The 19,008-nt window shown below is 41.6% G+C and overlaps 1 protein-coding gene across 4 annotated transcripts in view; it reads right to left on the bottom strand.

Moving 5' to 3' along the window:
* The window catches only part of brsk2a (BR serine/threonine kinase 2a), a 527,560-nt gene that overhangs the window by 89,221 nt on the left and 419,331 nt on the right, over window positions 1-19,008 (bottom strand). For all 4 annotated transcript variants that reach the window (XM_090200985.1, XM_090200982.1, XM_090200992.1 and 1 more), the window contains exons 6-8: window positions 18,768-18,801; window positions 16,658-16,726; window positions 14,899-15,045 (exon numbers count right to left, since the gene is read on the bottom strand). In XM_090200985.1, coding sequence (XP_090057111.1) covers window positions 14,899-15,045; window positions 16,658-16,726; window positions 18,768-18,801 — 250 coding nt within the window. The remainder of the gene's footprint in view (window positions 1-14,898; window positions 15,046-16,657; window positions 16,727-18,767; window positions 18,802-19,008) is intronic.

The raw sequence follows: 19,008 nt of genomic DNA, 5'->3' as shown, positions 1-19,008 counted from the left end.
TGCCTTTTTTATGGCCCCTCTGGAAGTATAGTCTTCTTGAATTTATATACGTTGAGTATGTGATTGACTAAGAGCATCTGGGTTCATTGGATTAACTGATTGATTTTGACCCTGCATTTCAAACTGAAATATTGTGTATGTGTGTGTGTCTGCTAATTCTCCTGTCGTCTTGATGAGGGTATTATTCCACCCATGATGAACCACTCTATGATATGATAGTCTAATAAGTCTGGAAGTCATACACAAACACTTAATTTGGGTGTACAGACAGACAGGATGAGATGATTGGAAGAGACGCTAGGATGTTTGCTTCAGGGCCAATTTAGATAATTTTAAATATAATTAAATCGAACTTCATTCGTATATTTTGTATATATTTAAGTACGGTATATCTTAGATATAGGACAGACACTTCAGAACAAACTTCTTTCAGATTTCGGGAATGGACTATCTGCTGTTCCATGTAGTGAATACGTTGCTCATTGCATTTGTATGGGCTGTTTTGCAGTAAGGTCAAAAAATAACAGCCAAAACTTCAGCTGCAGAAAAGGAGGCTGGGTAATATACATTTTTTTGCACATGAGTTTTTGAAAGTATACTTGAAATATATTTTGTGGATATTTAAGTTAAATATACTTATTTTTTAAAGTACACTTAAACATTTTTTTTTTTAGATATGAAAAAGTATACTCTCTGCATGTTTCCTTATGTGGACTAAACAAGAGTTATCAATGTCAACTTTCTCTGAACTTCATAACACATTATTGGCACTGAAAGTACAGTACCTGGCAAAGTATTATCCCTTGTATTGTTACAATGTTCTTGGCAACAATCCAATAAAATAAAAAATATTAAAGATTGATTTAAATTAAATAAAAAATATATAATTGTTCAGCTCCCTGATTTAATAAATGGTAGAAACAATTACAGAAATTAGTCTTCTTGGGTAAGTCTTTAAGAGCTGTACACACCTGGATTGTGCAATATTAGCCATTTATTATTTTCATAGTTCTTCAAGCACTGTCAAGATGTTGGGGATAATGTTTAGACAGCCATTTTCAAGTCTTGCCATAGATTTTCAAGCAGATTTAAAGATGTAAGTCAAAACTGTAACTTGGCCATTTAGGAACATTCAATGTTTTCTTGGTAAGCAGCTAGTGGAGATTTGAGATGTAGGTTAATGTCTTGCTGAAAGGTGAATTCCTCTCCCAGTGTCGATTGTAAAGCAGACTGAAGCAGGTTTTCCACAAGGATTTTGCCTGTGATTAGCTCCATCCCTGTTACAACTTCCGCCGAAGTTGGCTCCCCTGCCTGTTCGGCGGTGCTCGGCGGTCGTCGTCACCGGCCTACTAGCCACCACCGATCCCTTTTTCGTTGTCTGTTTGTTTTGTATTATTAGTTTCCCCTGTGTCCTTTTGTGTGTGCATTTCTCATATGCAATGGTTTTTAGTCTTTCTGTACGAGAAGACTAGTACAGCTGCTTTTTGTTGGGTGAATCGCCAAGGCGCCAAAAATGTGGAGGCAGAATAGTGTAAAAATGTTTGTGGGTAGCTTAGGCAAGCTCCCATAACAATTTTTTTTATATTTCGCGAAGCATACTAAAGGTGTGATATCTACCGTTTAGAACTTTTTTTTTTAGACACATTTATTTAATTAAAGTATTTAAAGTTTACCTGCCCTTGTTTTGTGCGGGATTAATTTTGTGTTACGTGTGTGCGTTAGTTAGGTGTGTTCGTGTTCTGGACCTGGCACCCTGTGTTTTGGGTGGTCCATATATTTCCGCGCCCTGTGTTGTGGGCTTGTTTGTTTGTGCTGGATTAAAGTGCACTTTTTCCCTGTGGAACTCTCTGCACTTGATTCCTTCCTCACACACCTAGTCCCGCGTGACAGAATCCCGCACTCCTACATGGAATCAGCAGGAGCAGCCGCACCTCCTCTCCCATGGAGGGGACTGTGCGATAGACCGCCTGGTGAACGCTGCACTTCCTAGGAGTCCCATGTACCCATTGTCCCAGGAGGAGACAGTAACTATGGAGACATATGTTGCTGAATCGCTTGGACAGGGGTACATTCGGCGCTCCGCATCACCCGTCTCCTCGAGCTTCTTTTTTGTGAAGAAGAAGGAGGGAGGTCTGCGTCCGTGCATTGATTATCGAGGTCTAAATTCTATTTCAGTGGGGTTTAGTTACCCACTACCTCTCATCGCTGCGGTGGTGGAATCATTTCACGGGGCGCACTTCTTCACAAAACTGGAGTGCGTATAATCTGGTGCGTATCCGGGGAGGAGATGAGTGGAAAACCGCATTTAGTACTACATCTGGCCATTATGAGTTGAAAAATGGTCCAGCCGCCTTCCAATCCATTGTAGATGAGATTCTCCGAGACCTGCTCGGGCAGGGAGTGGTAGTGTACATAGATGACATCTTGATCTATTCTGCCACACACGCGGCGCGCGTGTCTCTGGTGCGTAAGGTACTTGGGCGACTGTTGGAGCATGATCTGTATTGCAAGGCCGAGAAATGTGTGTTCTTCAAACAGACCGTTTCGTTCCTGGGTTATCGTATTTCCACCTCCGGGGTGGTGATGGAGTGTGACGCCGTTACAGCCGTGTGTAATTGGCCGACTCCGACCACGGTGAAAGAGGTGCAGCTTTATCCGGGGTTTTGGTCAGGTGGCTGCTCCCATTACCTCACTGCTAAAGGGAGGACCGGTGCGCTTGCCTTGGTCAGCAGAGGCGGGCAGAGCTTTCAGTCGTCTGAAGGAGCTGTTCACCAATGCGCCCGTGTTGGTGCATCCGGACCCCTCTTTAGCGTTCATAGTGGAGGTGGACGCGTCCGAGGCTGGGGTCGGGGCCGTGCTGACGCAGCGCTAGGGTGTGCCACCAAAGCTCCGCCCTTGTGCCTTCTTTTCGAGGAAGCTCGGTCCGGCCTAAACTATGACGTGGGGGACCGGGAGTTGTTAGCTGTAGTCAAGGCTCTGAAGGTGTGGAGACATTGGTTTGAGGGGGCTAAGCACTCTTTCTCATCTGGACTGACCATCGTAATCTCGAGTATATCCGGGCAGCGAGGAGGCTAAATCCGCATCAGGCTAGATGGGCCATGTGTTTTTTTACCCGGTTTCGTTTTACCATCTCGTTCCGGCCAGGCTCTCAAAACACCAAAGCCAACGCGCTGTCCCGCCTCTATGATACCGAGGAGCGGTCCGTTGAGCCGACTCCCATCATTCCACCTTCATGTCTCATGGCACGGTAGTATTGGAGGTGGACGCGGAAATAGAGAGGGCATCACGGTTAGAGCTGTCCCCCCCCCAGTGTCCAGCAGGGGTGTCCAGCAGGGGCTCAGTACGTGCCGAGGGGGGTCCGTGATAAACTAATCCATTGGGCTCATACTCTACCCTCCTCAGGTCATCCTGGCATCAAAAGGACAGTGCGGTGTATTAGAGGGAGATACTGGTGGCCCACGTTGGCTAAGGACGTGATATTTTATGTCTCCTCCTGCTCGGTGTGCGCTCAGAGCAAGGTTCCTCGACACTTGCCTAGAGGGAAGTTACAGACCCTCCCCGTTCCACAACGGGCGTGGACACACTTATCGGTGGACTTTCTTACCGACCTTCCCCCGTCCCAGGGAGGTACTACGATCCTGAGAGTCGCTGAGACTGGCGGGGGAACGGCAGACCAGCACCGCAGTGAGGCCCCTGTGTTCGCACTTGGAGGCCGGGTCTGGCTCTCGACCCAAAACCTGCCCCTCCACCTGCCCTGCCGGAAGCTGGGGCCGCAGTGTGTGGGGCCATTTAAAGTCCTGAGGAGAATAAACGAGGTGTGTAACAGGTTACAACTTCCTAGGTATTATCGTTTCATGTGTCTCTCCTAAGGCCGGTGGTGGTGGGTTCTGGACCTGGCACCCTGTTTTCGTTGTCTGTTTGGTTTGTCTTATAAGTTTCACCTGTGACCTTTTGTGTGTGCTTGATGGGCTTCCTTATTTAAAGTATGTTTACCCGCCCTTGTTTTGTGCGGGATTCATTTTGTGTTACGTTAGTTAGGTGTTGCGTTAGTTAGGTGTGTTCGTGTTCTGGACCTGGTTGGTCCATATATTTCCGCGCCCTGTGTTTTGGGCTTGTTTGTTTGTGCCGGAATAAAGTGCCTAACCCGGGCGACGCTAGGCCAATTGTGCGTCGCCCCACAGACCTCCTGGTCGCGGCCGGTTACGACAGAGCCTGGGCGCGAACCCAGGGACTCTGATGGCACAGCTGGCGCTGCAGTACAGCGCCCTTAACCACTGCGCCACCCGGGAGGCTGTTTTTTTGTTGTTGCAGTATTACTTAATTTAGTTGATTTTTTTATTTAACCTTTATTAAACTAGGCAAGTCAGTTAAGAATACATTCTTATTTACAATGACGGCCTACCCTGGCCAAACCCAAACGACATTGGGCCAATTGTGCGCCGCCCTATGGGACTTCCAATCATGGCCGGTTGTGATACAGCCTGGAATCAACCAGGGTCTGTAGTGATGCCTCTAGCACTGAAATGCAGTGCCTTAGACCGCTGCGCCACTCGGGAGTGCCTTGTTGCATACAACATGCATGTTTTGTATATTTAGATTTTTCTTTTCACTCTGTCATTTAAGTCATTATTGTGGAGTCACTACAATGTTGTTGATTCATCCTCAGTTTTCTCCCATCATAGCCATTGAACTCTGTAACTGTTTTAAAATCATGGTAACATCCCTGAGCATCTTTATTCCTGTCCTGCAGTTCAGAAGGATGACTTGTGTCTGTGATGTGTCTTGGTGGTTTAATACATAATCCACAGCATAATTATTAACGAGACATGCTTAAAGATATATTCAATGTCTGATTTGATATTGTTACCCATCTACCAATCACTGCCCTTCTTTATATGTCACCATAGTTTGCTTTGCATGTTTATATGTTTTGTTTGGTCAGGGTGTGATCTGAGTGGGCATTCTATGTTGTATGTCTAGTTTGTCTGTTTCTGTGTTTGGCCTGATATGGTTCTCAATCAGAGGCAGGTGTTAGTCATTGTCTCTGATTGGGAACCATATTTAGGTAGCCTGTTTTGTCATTGTGGGTTGTGGGTGTTTGTCTATGTTATGTTACTTGTTAGCACAGTGTTGCATTAGTGTCACGGTTGTCACTTTGTAGTGTTCAGTTTTCCATTAAAATGACGAACACTTACCACGCCGCATCTTGGTCCGATCCTTACTCCTCTTCAGACGAAGAGGAGGAAATCTGCTGTGACATTATAAAGCTTTCAAAAGGCTCCCTTACATATGTTTTATGTATTGGGGACAGAGGAAGGGTTAGTCTTTCAAAAATAATGTCAGCCCTTATTATTTCACACAGAGTCCATGTAACATTTTATGTGATTTGTTAAGTCAGATTTTACTCCTGAACTAATTTAGGCTTGCCTAAACAAAGGGGCTGAATAATTATGCAACAACAGTATTGTAATTACCAAATTGTATTAATCGTAATCATTACTATTATTTTTTTTCTCTCACTTTGACATTACAAGTATTTTGAGTTCATTGTTGACAACAAATGACAAGTAGATAAAGTTATCCCACTTTGCAACACAATACATTTGAAGAAATACAAGGGGTATGAATACTTTTGCAAGGCACTGTATACTTATAGAGTTTCATGAAGAAAAATCAACGTGTCAACTTAAAAACAGCTCCAGGTATATGTTGAATGAATATACTAAATTACAAGTAAAGCGTTTGAAATTGAAGTACATTTTTAATGAGTGTGTTTAAGTTTAATGATAGTGAACATATAGTATACTGAAAAATAATACATTTGAAGTATGATGTGTAGGCAGTTTGCTTAGGATTCAAACGGCCTAGTTCATACTCTTAGAGGAGGTGCTTCCACAATAACGTGATTTGTACTGCATACAAGGTAAAGAATTGGATTCTTCACACTCCATAATAAGACATTATCCCATTATGCTACCTTTTCATGCTTTTTGAAATTAAATGAACACACGTTTTGCTGGTTTGTCTTGTAGTAATGTGGTGCATGCCCGTTCTTCCTTAAACTTTTATTTTAGCAAAGTATTTAATTGAAAAATATATATCATAATAACATCCTTTTTTCGTAAGAAGGTGCCCAGCATAAAAAAAACGGTGTGTTGGACACAGTATCTCAGATAGAGAGAGCCTGTCTGCATCCCTGATTTCTGTAACTGTTAATTTACCTGTGTAATTTTGAATTACGCTCAAATATGGTCCCGTTATATCAATTGCTATGCTAATCCATGGACAGTTCATTGCCTCGGTCAAAATAGTATGTAGATGAAAGTTATTTTAGCACTTGTATGTTATTTTAGAAATAAAGATTGCAATGCAACAATAAAACACATTTACAATAGGCCTATATCTAAAAATATATACAGCCAAATTATAGACAGTGACATACGGTGCCGTGAAAATGTATTTGCCCCCTGATATTCTCTATTTTTGCATATATTTGAATGTAATCGGCTCTTCAACCAAAACCTAATAATAGATAAAGGGAACCTGAGTTTACAAATAACAAAATCTATTTATACATATTTTATTTACGTAATTAACAAAGTTATGCAACACCCAATTCCCTGTGTGGAAAAGTACAGTAATTTCCCCGTAATACTCAATAACTGGTTGTGCCACCTTTAGCTGCAATGACTGCAACCAAATGCTTGTTGTAGTTGTTGATCAGTCTGTTACATCGCTGTGGAGGACTTCTGGCCCACTCTTGTATGCAGAACTGCTTTAAAACTGCGACGTTCGTGGGTTTTCAAGCATGAACTGCTCATTTCAAGTCCTGCCACAACATCTCAATTGGGATTAGGTCTGGACTTTGACTAGTCATTCCAAAACTTCATATTTGTTGCTTTTTAGATATTTTCATGTAGACTTGATTGTGTGTTTTGGATTATTGTCTTGTGCACACTAGAGGGTAATTTGGTCACTTGACTGCAGGAAAGTGTTTTAAGTAACCTTCTGTCTTACGTAACCATATCATATCATACCAAACCTAACATATTATAATAAAATCAGTGCCCCAGCTTTATGTTTACCATGTTACATCGAGTCTATGAGACCAGACTGGCACACAGAATGTCTTGCAAGCAGTGGTTCTGAGTGATATTGTTGTTGTACCATGTGCAGCCCCCTGAATAAGTTTCACTTTTGCATGGCGACTTCAGATTTTCTGTGAACATACTGAAAATAACTTGACAATGTGTTGATCAGTCAGCACAAATTTGGATTATAAAAATGACAAGACAGCAGAGAAAGAGTTTGTGCTGGAGCTGGAATTTATTCTACACGTTTGATCTCTCTTTCTAAAATTATCCACCGCCATTGTTGCAACCCCTGTTACCAGTCTGTTCAACCTCTCTTTTGTTTTGTCCGAGAACCCTCTTCAAAGGGGGTGACACTCTAGACCCAAACTGTTACAGACCTATATCCATCCTGCCCTGCCTTTCTAAAGTCTTTGAAAGCCAAGTTAATAAACAGATCACTGACCATTTCGAATCCCACCGTACCTTCTCCGCTGTGCAATCCGGTTTCCGAGCTGGTCAAGGGTGCACCTCTGGAACGCTCAAAGTACTAAACGATATCATAACAGCCATCGATAAAAGACAGTACTGTGCGACTAGCATCACTACTCTGGACGGTTCTGACCTAGAATACATGGACAACTACAAATATCTAGGTGTCTGGCTAGACTGTAAACTCTCCGTCCAGACTCATATCAAACATCTCCAATCCAAAATCAAATCTAGAATCGGCTTTCTACTTCGCAACAAAGCCTCCTTCACTCACGGCACCAAACTCACCCAATTAAAACTGATTATCCTACCGATCCTCGACTTCGGCGATGTCATCTACAAAATAGCTTCCAATAAACTACTCAGCAAATTGGATGTAGTCTATCACAGTGCCATTCGTTTAGTTACCAAAGCGCCTTATACCACCCACCACTGCAACCTGTATGCTCTAGTCGGTTGGCCCTCGCTACATATTCGTCGCCAGACCCACTTGCTCCAGGTCATCTAGAGGTATATGCTAGGTAAAGCTCTGCCTTATCTCAGCTCACTGGTCACGATAACAACACCCACCCGTAGCACGCGCTCCAGCAGGTACGTATATCTCACTGGTCATCCCCAAAGCCAACACCTCCTTTGGCCGACTTTCCTTCCAGTTCTCTGCTGCCAGTGACTGGAACAAATTGCAAAAATCGCTGAAGATAGAGACTTTTATTTCCCTCACCAACTTTAAACATCAGCTATCTGAGCAGCTAACCGATCGCTGCAGCTGTACATAGTCCATCTGTAAATAGCCCACCCAATCTACCTACCTCATCCCCATATTGTTTTTATTTACTTTGCTGCTCTTTTGCACACCAGTATCACTACTTACACACCATCATCTGCTCATCATCATCTGCTCATCTATCACTCCAGTGTTAATCTGATATAGTGTAATTACTTTGAAACTATGGCCCATTTACAGCCTTACCTCCTCATGCATTTTGCACACACTGTATATAGACTTTCTTTTTTTCTATTGTGTTATTGACTGTACTCTTGTTTATTCCATGTGTGTTGTTGTTTCTGTCACACTGCTTTGCTTTATCTTGGCCTGGTCGCAGTTGTAAATGAGAACTTGTTCTCAACTAGCTTACCTGGTTAAATAAAGGTGAAATAAATAAATATATATATATATATATATATTTTATCCTGTCAGTCGAGTTTGGTAAATTGATGCTAGCTAGCATGCACAACTGTTGTTCTGTTTACATGTGTGTTTGGGATTCAACCCTTTACTATATGTGGTAGCTTACTGTTTCTTAACAAAACAATTTGTTTTCTCTGCTATGGTTTGTGTGGTCTTGGTTGCTCTTTGAGGAAATGTAGCGCAGTGTTTGTCCTAACTGTCTGATTTCTAACTATCTCATCTTACCATAGCTTGGCCGGTGCAATACGAATGAACATGAGTAGAGTGGAAGTTTCCCAAAGTTAGGTTGTTTTAAACTTAACATAACTAACTAGATACGTTGTGTGTAAGAATGTATGATCTTTTGTGGCAGATGAACTTGCATTGCAGTACATGTTAGCAAACATTAGAATCATACTTTGGCAAAGATTACTTAGCTAGCTAAAGTTAATTGGTTATCATAGCAGCCAAGGACGATTGCTAGTTTATTTGTGAATATTTGTTTGTGCTCCGATTACACGCAAGTGTTTAGATCAACAGTTTACGCATGATGACTTCCGACCTGATGGACTGTAGACACAAGCTAATGTTAGCTATGTAACGTTAGCTAGTTGGCTACCTAGCTAATCAAAATATTTGTTTGCATTTATTGATTCACTTCTTATGACTGGCATCATGGCGCAAGCAACTATGTTGTTGCTGAGCAACCAACCTGGTATTAGAACTCTGAGATTATGCTGGGAAAAAATATGTTAGCATTGTCATAAACGCAACAAAAAGGTAGCACATTGTTGTTTCTTAACTGACAGGAATGTGCACGTGGGAGCGATAAAATGATACATTTAATAAAAACTGTTGCAGCTACAAATGTAGTCAATCCGGCAATGGTCACTTTATGAACTAGTTTTAATTCAATGTCTAGAATTGAGCTAGGTAGAAATAAAGGTAGGTAGAAATAAACAAGAAATACTCTTAAAAAATCAATTGCTAACAACCCTTTTCCAAAATCCGGTATGTGGTTCTCGGTAACAGCCAGACGGCTCAAGAAGGGAGGAGGGGAGTGTGTTGTGTACCTCCAATCAAGATGATTTCATTGAGATTGGTGTCATATTATCCTAGATATGATGGTATGGAGCTTTGAATTTAACACTGAGCTTCAATCAAAGACTATAATACTAAAAGACTGTAAATAAGTGTATTGAAGGCAGATGATAGCATATATAGATTATACAATTATTTTTTATTTTTTTATATAAAGTAGACTTTTAATAAGTGTGTTGAAGTGTAATGATAGTATATTTATAGTATACTTAAGACAAACTAGAAGAGTTTCATATTTGAAGTATACTATTATTATATAGTTTTTTTGTATATTTAACCTGTTCACGTGCGAGTTCCAACTATCTCTAACTGTCGCTCCCAGCACACATGTTGTTATGTGCGTGATGACAGAATGCATGCACTGTTCCAAAATGTGATTTTTACGCAACAGGACAGTTAACCAGATGAACCCTCAAACCAAGACACACTGCCTGCTAATTACAGTGCCTTGCGAAAGTATTCGGCCCCCTTGAACTTTGCGACCTTTTGCCACATTTCAGGCTTCAAACATAAAGATATAAAACTGTATTTTTTTGTGAAGAATCAACAACAAGTGGGACACAATCATGAAGTGGAACAACATTTATTGGATATTTCAAACTTTTTTAACAAATCAAAAACTGAAAAATTGGGCGTGCAAAATTATTCAGCCCCTTTACTTTCAGTGCAGCAAACTCTCTCCAGAAGTTCAGTGAGGATCTCTGAACGATCCAATGTTGACCTAAATGACTAATGATGATAAATACAATCCACCTTTGTGTAATCAAGTCTCCGTATAAATGCACCTGCACTGTGATAGTCTCAGAGGTCCGTTAAAAGCGCAGAGAGCATCATGAAGAACAAGGAACACACCAGGCAGGTCCGAGATACTGTTGTGAAGAAGTTTAAAGCCGGATTTGGATACAAAAAGATTTCCCAAGCTTTAAACATCCCAAGGAGCACTGTGCAAGCGATAATATTGAAATGGAAGGAGTATCAGACCACTGCAAATCTACAAAGACCTGGCCGTCCCTCTAAACTTTCAGCTCATGTAAGGAGAAGACTGATCAGAGATGCAGCCAAGAGGCCCATGATCACTCTGGATGAACTGCAGAGATCTACAGCTGAGGTGGGAGACTCTGTCCATAGGACAACAATCAGTCGTATATTGCACAAATCTGGCCTTTATGGAAGAGTGGCAAGAAGAAAGCCATTTCTTAAAGATATCCATAAAAAGTGTTGTTTAAAGTTTGCCACAAGCCACCTGGGAGACACACCAAACATGTGGAAGAAGGTGCTCTGGTCAGATGAAACCAAAATTGAACTTTTTGGCAACAATGCAAAACGTTATGTTTGGCGTAAAAGCAACACAGCTGAACACACCATCCCCACTGTCAAACATGGTGGTGGCAGCATCATGGTTTGGGCCTGCTTTTCTTCAGCAGGGACAGGGAAGATGGTTAAAATTGATGGGAAGATGGATGGAGCCAAATACAGGACCATTCTGGAAGAAAACCTGATGGAGTCTGCAAAAGACCTGAGACTGGGACGGAGATTTGTCTTCCAACAAGACAATGATCCAAAACATAAAGCAAAATCTACAATGGAATGGTTCAAAAATAAACATATCCAGGTGTTAGAATGGCCAAGTCAAAGTCCAGACCTGAATCCAATCGAGAATCTGTGGAAAGAACTGAAAACTGCTGTTCACAAATGCTCTCCATCCAACCTCACTGAGCTCGAGCTGTTTTGCAAGGAGGAATGGGAAAAAATTTCAGTCTCTCGATGTGCAAAACTGATAGAGACATACCCCAAGAGACTTACAGCTGTAATCGCAGCAAAAGGTGGCGCTACAAAGTATTAACTTAAGGGGGCTGAATAATTTTGCACGCCCAATTTTTCAGTTTTTGATTTGTTAAAAAAGTTTGAAATATCCAATAAATGTCGTTCCACTTCATGATTGTGTCCCACTTGTTGTTGATTCTTCACAAAAAAATACAGTTTATATATTTATGTTTGAAGCCTGAAATGTGGCAAAAGGTCGCAAAGTTCAAGGGGGCCGAATACTTTCGCAAGGCACTGTATCTATGGGCTATGTTTCAACAAATTTTTCTCTAACAAGTTCTACAATGTTTTTTATTTTCTAACAACAGTTTGACTTGAGGTGTGTTCCGCCTCATTAATTGACATAGAAGTAGCCCATAGACAATTTATGTTTGAGGCTTTACTGAGCGGGACAAACTTCTCACTTTTATGAGAGCCCAGACACTTCAGCAGTGTTTCCTCAGATCAAGTATGCAGATATTTTTCCCCATGGCACATTTTCTGGCTGGTGCTCGCATTGCCTTAATTGCTGTTTTCATTACAAATAATAACTTTGGACATGTGTGCGTTCCTATCAAAGGAAGTACCTTATTATCTTGTGGTTTCTATTGTGGCATACCGTATGTACAGTCCCTTCAGAAAGAATTCCATTGAGGATTTCCTACGCTGGACAACTTGTTACAGCTGTTGATGAGTTATTGATAGTAATCTCCCAAAAATGTAATGTAATTCAAAACTTGCACTGAGTGTACAAAACCTTAAGGACACCAGCTCTTTCCATTACATAGATTGACCAGGTGAATCCAGGTGAAAGCTACGATCCCTTAATGATGTCAACTGTTAAATCCACTTCAATCATTGTAGGCGAAGGGTAAAAGACAGGTTAAGGAATGATTTTTAAGCCTTGAGACAATTGAGACAATGACTGTGTATGTGTGCCATTCAGAGGGTGAATGGGCAAGATAAAATATTTAAGTGCCTTTGAATGGGGTATGGTAGCTGCCACGCTGTTACAGCTGTCCTTGTGATTGTCTCCACCCCCTCCAGGTGTCGCTTATTTTCACCGGTGTCTTTCTGGGGCAGAAAGACAGGACACACAGGGATCCCAGTTCGTCTTGTGTGTTTCCAAGTCAACCAGCGGTTTTCCCGTTCTCCTTCTTTTTGCATTTTCCTTTTTCTAGTCCTCCCGGTTTTTACCCTTGCCTGTTTCTGGACTTTGTTCTCGCCTGCCTGACCATTCTGCCTGCCTTGACCACTAGCCTGTCTGCCACTCTGTACCTCCTGGACTCTGATCTTGTTTTGACCTTTTTGCCTGTCCACAACCATTCTCTTGCCTACCCCTTTGATTGAATTAACATTGTAAGACTCCAACCATCTGCCTCCTTTGTCTGCATTTGGGTCACGCCTTGTGCAATGACAGTAGAAGGTGCCAGGCACACTGGTTTGTGTCAAGAACTGCTATGCTAGTGGGTTTTTCACACTCAATATTTCCCCTTGTGTATCAAGAATGGTTCACCGCCCAAAGGACATCCAGCCAACTTGACACAACTGTGGGAAGCACTGGAGTCAACACTGGCCAGAATTCCTATGGAACACTTTCAACACCTTGTAGAGTCCATGCCCCAATGAATTGAGGCTGTTCTGAGGGAAAGGGGTGAGGGGGTGGTGCAACTCAATAGTAGGAAGGTATCCTTAATGTTTTGTACACTCAGAGTGAATTGATATTGATCATCAGTTGGTGTCTGCTTGATTTACAGCAGGGTCTAGTTATATTTAACAGATAAAGCATTAAGATAATGGGTTCATGTTTTCATAAGTTTTTGTGCCTGGGATTGGACATCGAGTCTACTGTATACAATTGTGTAGGATAGACTATTGTGCAACACTCAACGCTATTCCTATAAATTATTCGGCATACAATGACAACAAATTACATAGCTTAGTGGGCTTATTCACAATATGACCTGGCAATGAAATAACATGATAAATGCATTTTGTTTTCCATGTTACATACACAATTTAAAACAATACCAGGGGCTTGAAGTAGCCTAATTAAACTTGAATTTGGAGCACTGGAATAAGCACTGGAATAGGCCTATCTTGAAAATCAGACATTTCCTCAATTTGGTGCTTGAAAAGTCCTTATATTAAATTTTTGTAGCCAATGTATAAATTCTCCTGCTCCATTTGAATTATCTGTGATTTAATTTTATATCAGTTTTTGAGAGATTTAGTTTGTTTTCCACCGCTTCAATTCAGTCTTGAGCTACTCTGTTGCGGTAAAACCATGGGTGGATCTAATGTTGGCTTCAACTTGGATTTCCATACAAATCCATTCCCCCCAAAATAACCAGGTTTTTTTTAACCTGAAGAATTATATAAATGATATTGAGGTTGAGGTCCTTGAAAAGGACAATTATGTTGTGAAAGTCCTTGAATTTGACTTGCCAATGTCTGTATGAACCCTGCTTAAATAATTTATAGTCCTAGTTTATGGGTCAATTAATGGGTAAATGTATTGGTCAATTTGCATATTCACATATTCACAAGTACAGATGTGGAACTGCATGACTATAAAGAAGGTTTGCTTGGCAGAATGAAGGTTGTATTAGCAAATTTAATGAACGACTACTGGCATCATGTTTCCCTCCGAGCCAAGCGTGGGGTGGTAGGGTAGCCTAGAGGTTAGAGAGGTGGAACAATAGCCACTCAGATGGTTAACCACTCAGATGGTTAATCACTCATGGTTTAGGTGTGGTTGGGGCAGCAGGGTAGCCTAGTGGTTAGAGCGTTGGACTAGTAACCGGAAGGTTGCAAGTTCAAACCCCCAAGCTGACAAGCTGTCGTTCTGCCCCTGAACAGGCAGTTAACCCACTGTTCCTAGGCCGTCATTGTAAATAAGAATTTGTTCTTAACTGACTTACCTAGTTAAATAAAGGTTAAAAAAAAAGTACAGACTGGCCATATGCCAGATCCCCAAAATGCCAGATGGGCTTAACAGTGGGCTGTTAAAATAGTTTGTTAGCTTTTTTGGCCCAGAATAGCCATTATTTAATAGTGGGGGTTTCAAGGGGGAAATGGACTGGTGTGGGGGCCTTGAGAGGAAGAAATGCCTGTAACCCTTGAAATTGCTTTGCACCTGATGCTGTGCTAATCCCATGTTCGTTGTGTAAGGTTGCTGACCTATTGTGACAGCAAAATCATTAGGCCAAAGCAAAGAAATCTCTCTGAGCCCGTGTTTAAACAACCAAGCATTTAACTGACCGTTAGCCGTTTGGTGGCGTCTACCTCGATCATGCCCCGGAGGAGGTTCTGACAGTCTGGGGGTATGAAGTGGGGCATATGGAACACTCCTAGCTTCACCTTCTCCAGCAGGTTCCTCAGATTGTCATCATCAAATGGAAGGGCACCCTGAGAGGGGGGGGGGGGGGGGGGGGGATGAGGGAGACCAGAAAGGGGGTAGGGGGAGAGACAGGGGAAAGAGGGAAGTAGCAAAGTGGCAAAGTTATGAGGCAAAGTTGCCATCAGACCGAACGTGTTAACTTGGAACACAATGGCTGAGAGTTCATCAAAAAGATCAAGCGATGGCAAGGAAATAAAATAACAAGACTCCCCAAAACAAAAACAACTGAGTTTCTGACATGATGCAGCAACACTCCAATTAGTGAGATTTGCCCTCCTACGTGATACTAAATAAATAATAAACGGGTAAACAGAGAAGAGGGCTGCAGTGGTAATAATTACTCTGCCTTCTCTCTCTTTCCACCTCCCTACTTTAACACTCACACCGGTTATCAAGACGGACTGACACCCTGCAGATGTGGTTGTTTGATATACAACAGGAACATCAAGAATACGAGAGAGAGAAGGAAGAAAGGAGAGAGAGAAAGACAGAGATGGGGAAGACTTGTGTAACAAATTAACTGCAGGGGAATGAGAGTGTCTCATCTAATCCAACAAATGGTGCTCTCCTAGCCAGCAACAGGACAGAGGGAGCCCAGATTAAGCACAGCTCGACAGGAGAGAGAGAGAGCATTTATTTACACTCAAACAAATGGAAATAAACTTTGTTTGGAAGGTGGAAAGTAAAGAAATTGATAAAGATAATGACAAACCAAATCATATGTGAATAGAAAGAGAACGGGACTTAGAAGTTGCATCGGCACTTGTCGTTCTTTGTTTAAGTGGCCTGGTGTAACACATGGATGAATGTGCACGCACGCACGCACACACACGAACACGAACACCAACCCACCAACATATACGCATGCACACGCACGCACACACACACACAGTGGTCTGTGGCCAAAAAACAGTCAGTCTGAGTTAGTATTTATTTCAGTAAGCAGAGTGTCTGTGTGGCTGTATCCATTATTCATAGTGGAGGGACGTGGAGAAACTACAGTCCTAGATTATGAAATAAGGCACCAGGCTTCAGGGCCTTCTATATTATAGCCAAAACACAGGGAGAGAATGGGAGGCTAACTGTGGCCAAACAAAGTAGTCCCTATGTGTAACGGATGTGAAACGGCTAGCTAGTTAGCGGTGGTGCGCGCTACTAGCATTTCAATCGGTGACGTCACTTGCTCTGAGACCTTGTAGTAGTGGTTCCCCTTGCTCTGCAAGGGCCGCGGCTTTTGTGGAGTGATGGGTAAACGATGCTTCATGGGTGACTGTTGTTGATGTGTGCAGAGGGTCCCTGGTTCGCACCTGGGTATGGGCGAGGGGACGGTTTAAAGTTATACTGTTACATATGGTCAGGCTAGAAAAGACCAAAGTGCTCAGATGGTATTGTTGTTGCGCTAGTATATCTAAGGTTGGGGTCAGGAGTTTAGTCCATTCCATTAGTAATCCATTAGCTAGTAATCCAAGTCATGCGTTGGGGCTGTTGAACCAGCCACCAGTGCACTCTGATGTATGCAAGCGCATATTGTTTCTGTACGTCTCTTGCTGGTGGCATATCCAATTTCCCCTTGTGGGATTAATAGTTTATTCAATTCAAAGGGTGAAAGTTGACACTCACCACCAATAGGGCAAAGAGGATGACCCCACAGCTCCACACGTCTGCTTTTCTGCCGTCATACTTCTCCCCCTAAGAGAGAGAGAAAGACAAAGAGAGAGAAAAAAATTAAGAGAAATATAGGAATTTTTAAGTGAAGGCTAATATCTCAGAGGAGGATCATGGATCAACCTCATTTGGGGTAATTCCGAGTTAATGGGAATGTAATTCCCTTTTTATGCCCTTTTCTCTCTACGTGTATTCTTAAGCATGAGAATAGCACCCGTTATTTGTTTGGGGTGGAGATCAAACAAAAGAAGGTGTGGTGGAAGCGACCTTGATTTAAATCCCTCATAATTCCACCGTTACTCGTGATGAAACAATGAATAAGGTCAAGCAACCTGTCAGTTTCAAGTGGAACGTCTACTTTATTTTTTCGGATAGAAATGACATAATTCTCCATGCACTGTCATTTACAAATTAATAAGAGCTATTGATATGAGCTAGGTAAATTATACTGAAAAAACATATCAACTAAACATGCAATTTTTTTAGATTTTACTGAGTTTACTCAGTTCGTATAAGTCGATTGAAATAAAACAATTGTATTGTCCCCAGCACAAGGTGCACTTGTGTAATGAACATGCTGTTTAATAAGCTTCTTGATATGCCACACCTGTAAGGTGGATGGATTATATTGGCAAAGGGGAAATGGTCACTAATAGGGATGTAAAAAATGTGCGCACAAAATTTGAGAGAAGCTTTTTGTGCGTACGGAACATTTCTGGGATTTTTTACTTCAGCTCATGAAACATGGGACCTACACATTACATGTTGTGTTTATATTTTTGTTGAGTGTAGTATGCTGTTTGGATAAGGGGATTGTAAATATATATGATTATTGTTTTAGATATATTTTACCTTTCGCTGGAGAGAAATGTGAAACCAGTCATATGTCAGCAAATGGAAGCATATCAACATATCAGCTTTTCCATAGGGCATTTTATTACATGCTGGCCTTATAACTTGCAGGGGTGAAATTTGGAGACCCAAGCTATAGGCTTCTGTAGCCATACGCAAATGACAGTATAGCGCCAAACCTACCGAGTTTATTTATGATTTCTAGAATGTTTTAATTATATGACCAGACTTATCACTGTATTTCTACAATTTGTATGCGGTAAAATTAGCCACTATCAGTAGCCACAGGCAGCTACCCACATAGCCTACACTTCACTTTAGTGTTAGGTTCCTTACATTTTGCAACATTCCATTACATTGTCGGTTTACCTTTCTTTCCTCTGTCACGTTCATGTGGTTGTTCCTGAGGAACAACAGGCTAGCGCAACACTTGTCTCACCTTCAAATATATTTTTTTATTTGGTTTACATTTTTTTTATTGAACCTTTATTTAACTAGGCAAGTCAGTTAAGAACAAATTCTTATTTACAATGACGGCCTACACCAGCCAAACCCGGACGACGCGAGGCCAATTGTGCGCTGCCCTATTGGACTCTCAATCACATCCGGTTGTGAAACAGCCTGGATTTAATCCATAGTGTCTGTAGTGATGCCTCAAGCACTGAGATGCCTTAGACCGGTGCGCCACTCGGGAGCCCCAAATAGATTGAACAATTGAATAAGGCAACTTTCAGTATGAATCAAACCAATGTATTCTTGATTCACCAACATATTCTGTGCGTAGCGGCTCTCCAAACTTAAAAGTATTATTCATAAATTCTTTCCCAACCGTAAATAATATACAAGATCAGAGTATTTTTAAATCTACCAATTGGCGCTGAATAGGACACAAATACAATATGCATGTATTTACACATTTTCTTTCATTGATCCCTAATTATCTGAACCGTTTCTATAGAATATTCTAGTGAGTCTGTCAAGAAAACCCTATTGAATGAAAACTCCGTGAGAAAATCTGTTGGTCAGCATGTTGGAGGGTTTTCCAATGGTTGAATTCAATTTATTCAGCACGAGCACCTGCATAAGGTAAGTCTGAATGCCAACTACTGAGAAGTGCGTGGGAAAGGCATTCATAGGAAAGGCATTCATAGGAAAGGCATACAGTTGCTAGGACTGAATCGTGCCCTTGAAGAGTAAACTAATACATACTCACCCGTATAACCTCTGGGCATGCATAGTGTGGAGATCTGTGAAGAGACACAGAAAACAACATTTATTGGCAAAATTCTACGTGGCAACATCAATGCAAAAAAATCCTACTAAAAAAACGGTGCATAAAAACTTTATTCCGTATATAGTGCACTACTGTTGTTTAGAGACAGTTCTGGTCCAAAGTAATTCCCCACCATATATATATTGAATAGGGTGTCATTTGGAACATCCATCGCTTTCAC

The sequence above is a fragment of the Oncorhynchus mykiss genome, chromosome 2 (genome assembly GCF_057628025.1).
Source record: "Oncorhynchus mykiss isolate SJ-2025 chromosome 2, ASM5762802v1, whole genome shotgun sequence".
Classification (NCBI taxonomy): domain Eukaryota; kingdom Metazoa; phylum Chordata; class Actinopteri; order Salmoniformes; family Salmonidae; genus Oncorhynchus; species Oncorhynchus mykiss.
The sequence above is the reverse complement of the archived record's forward strand: the minus strand, read 5'-3'. Positions and strand labels throughout refer to the sequence as shown.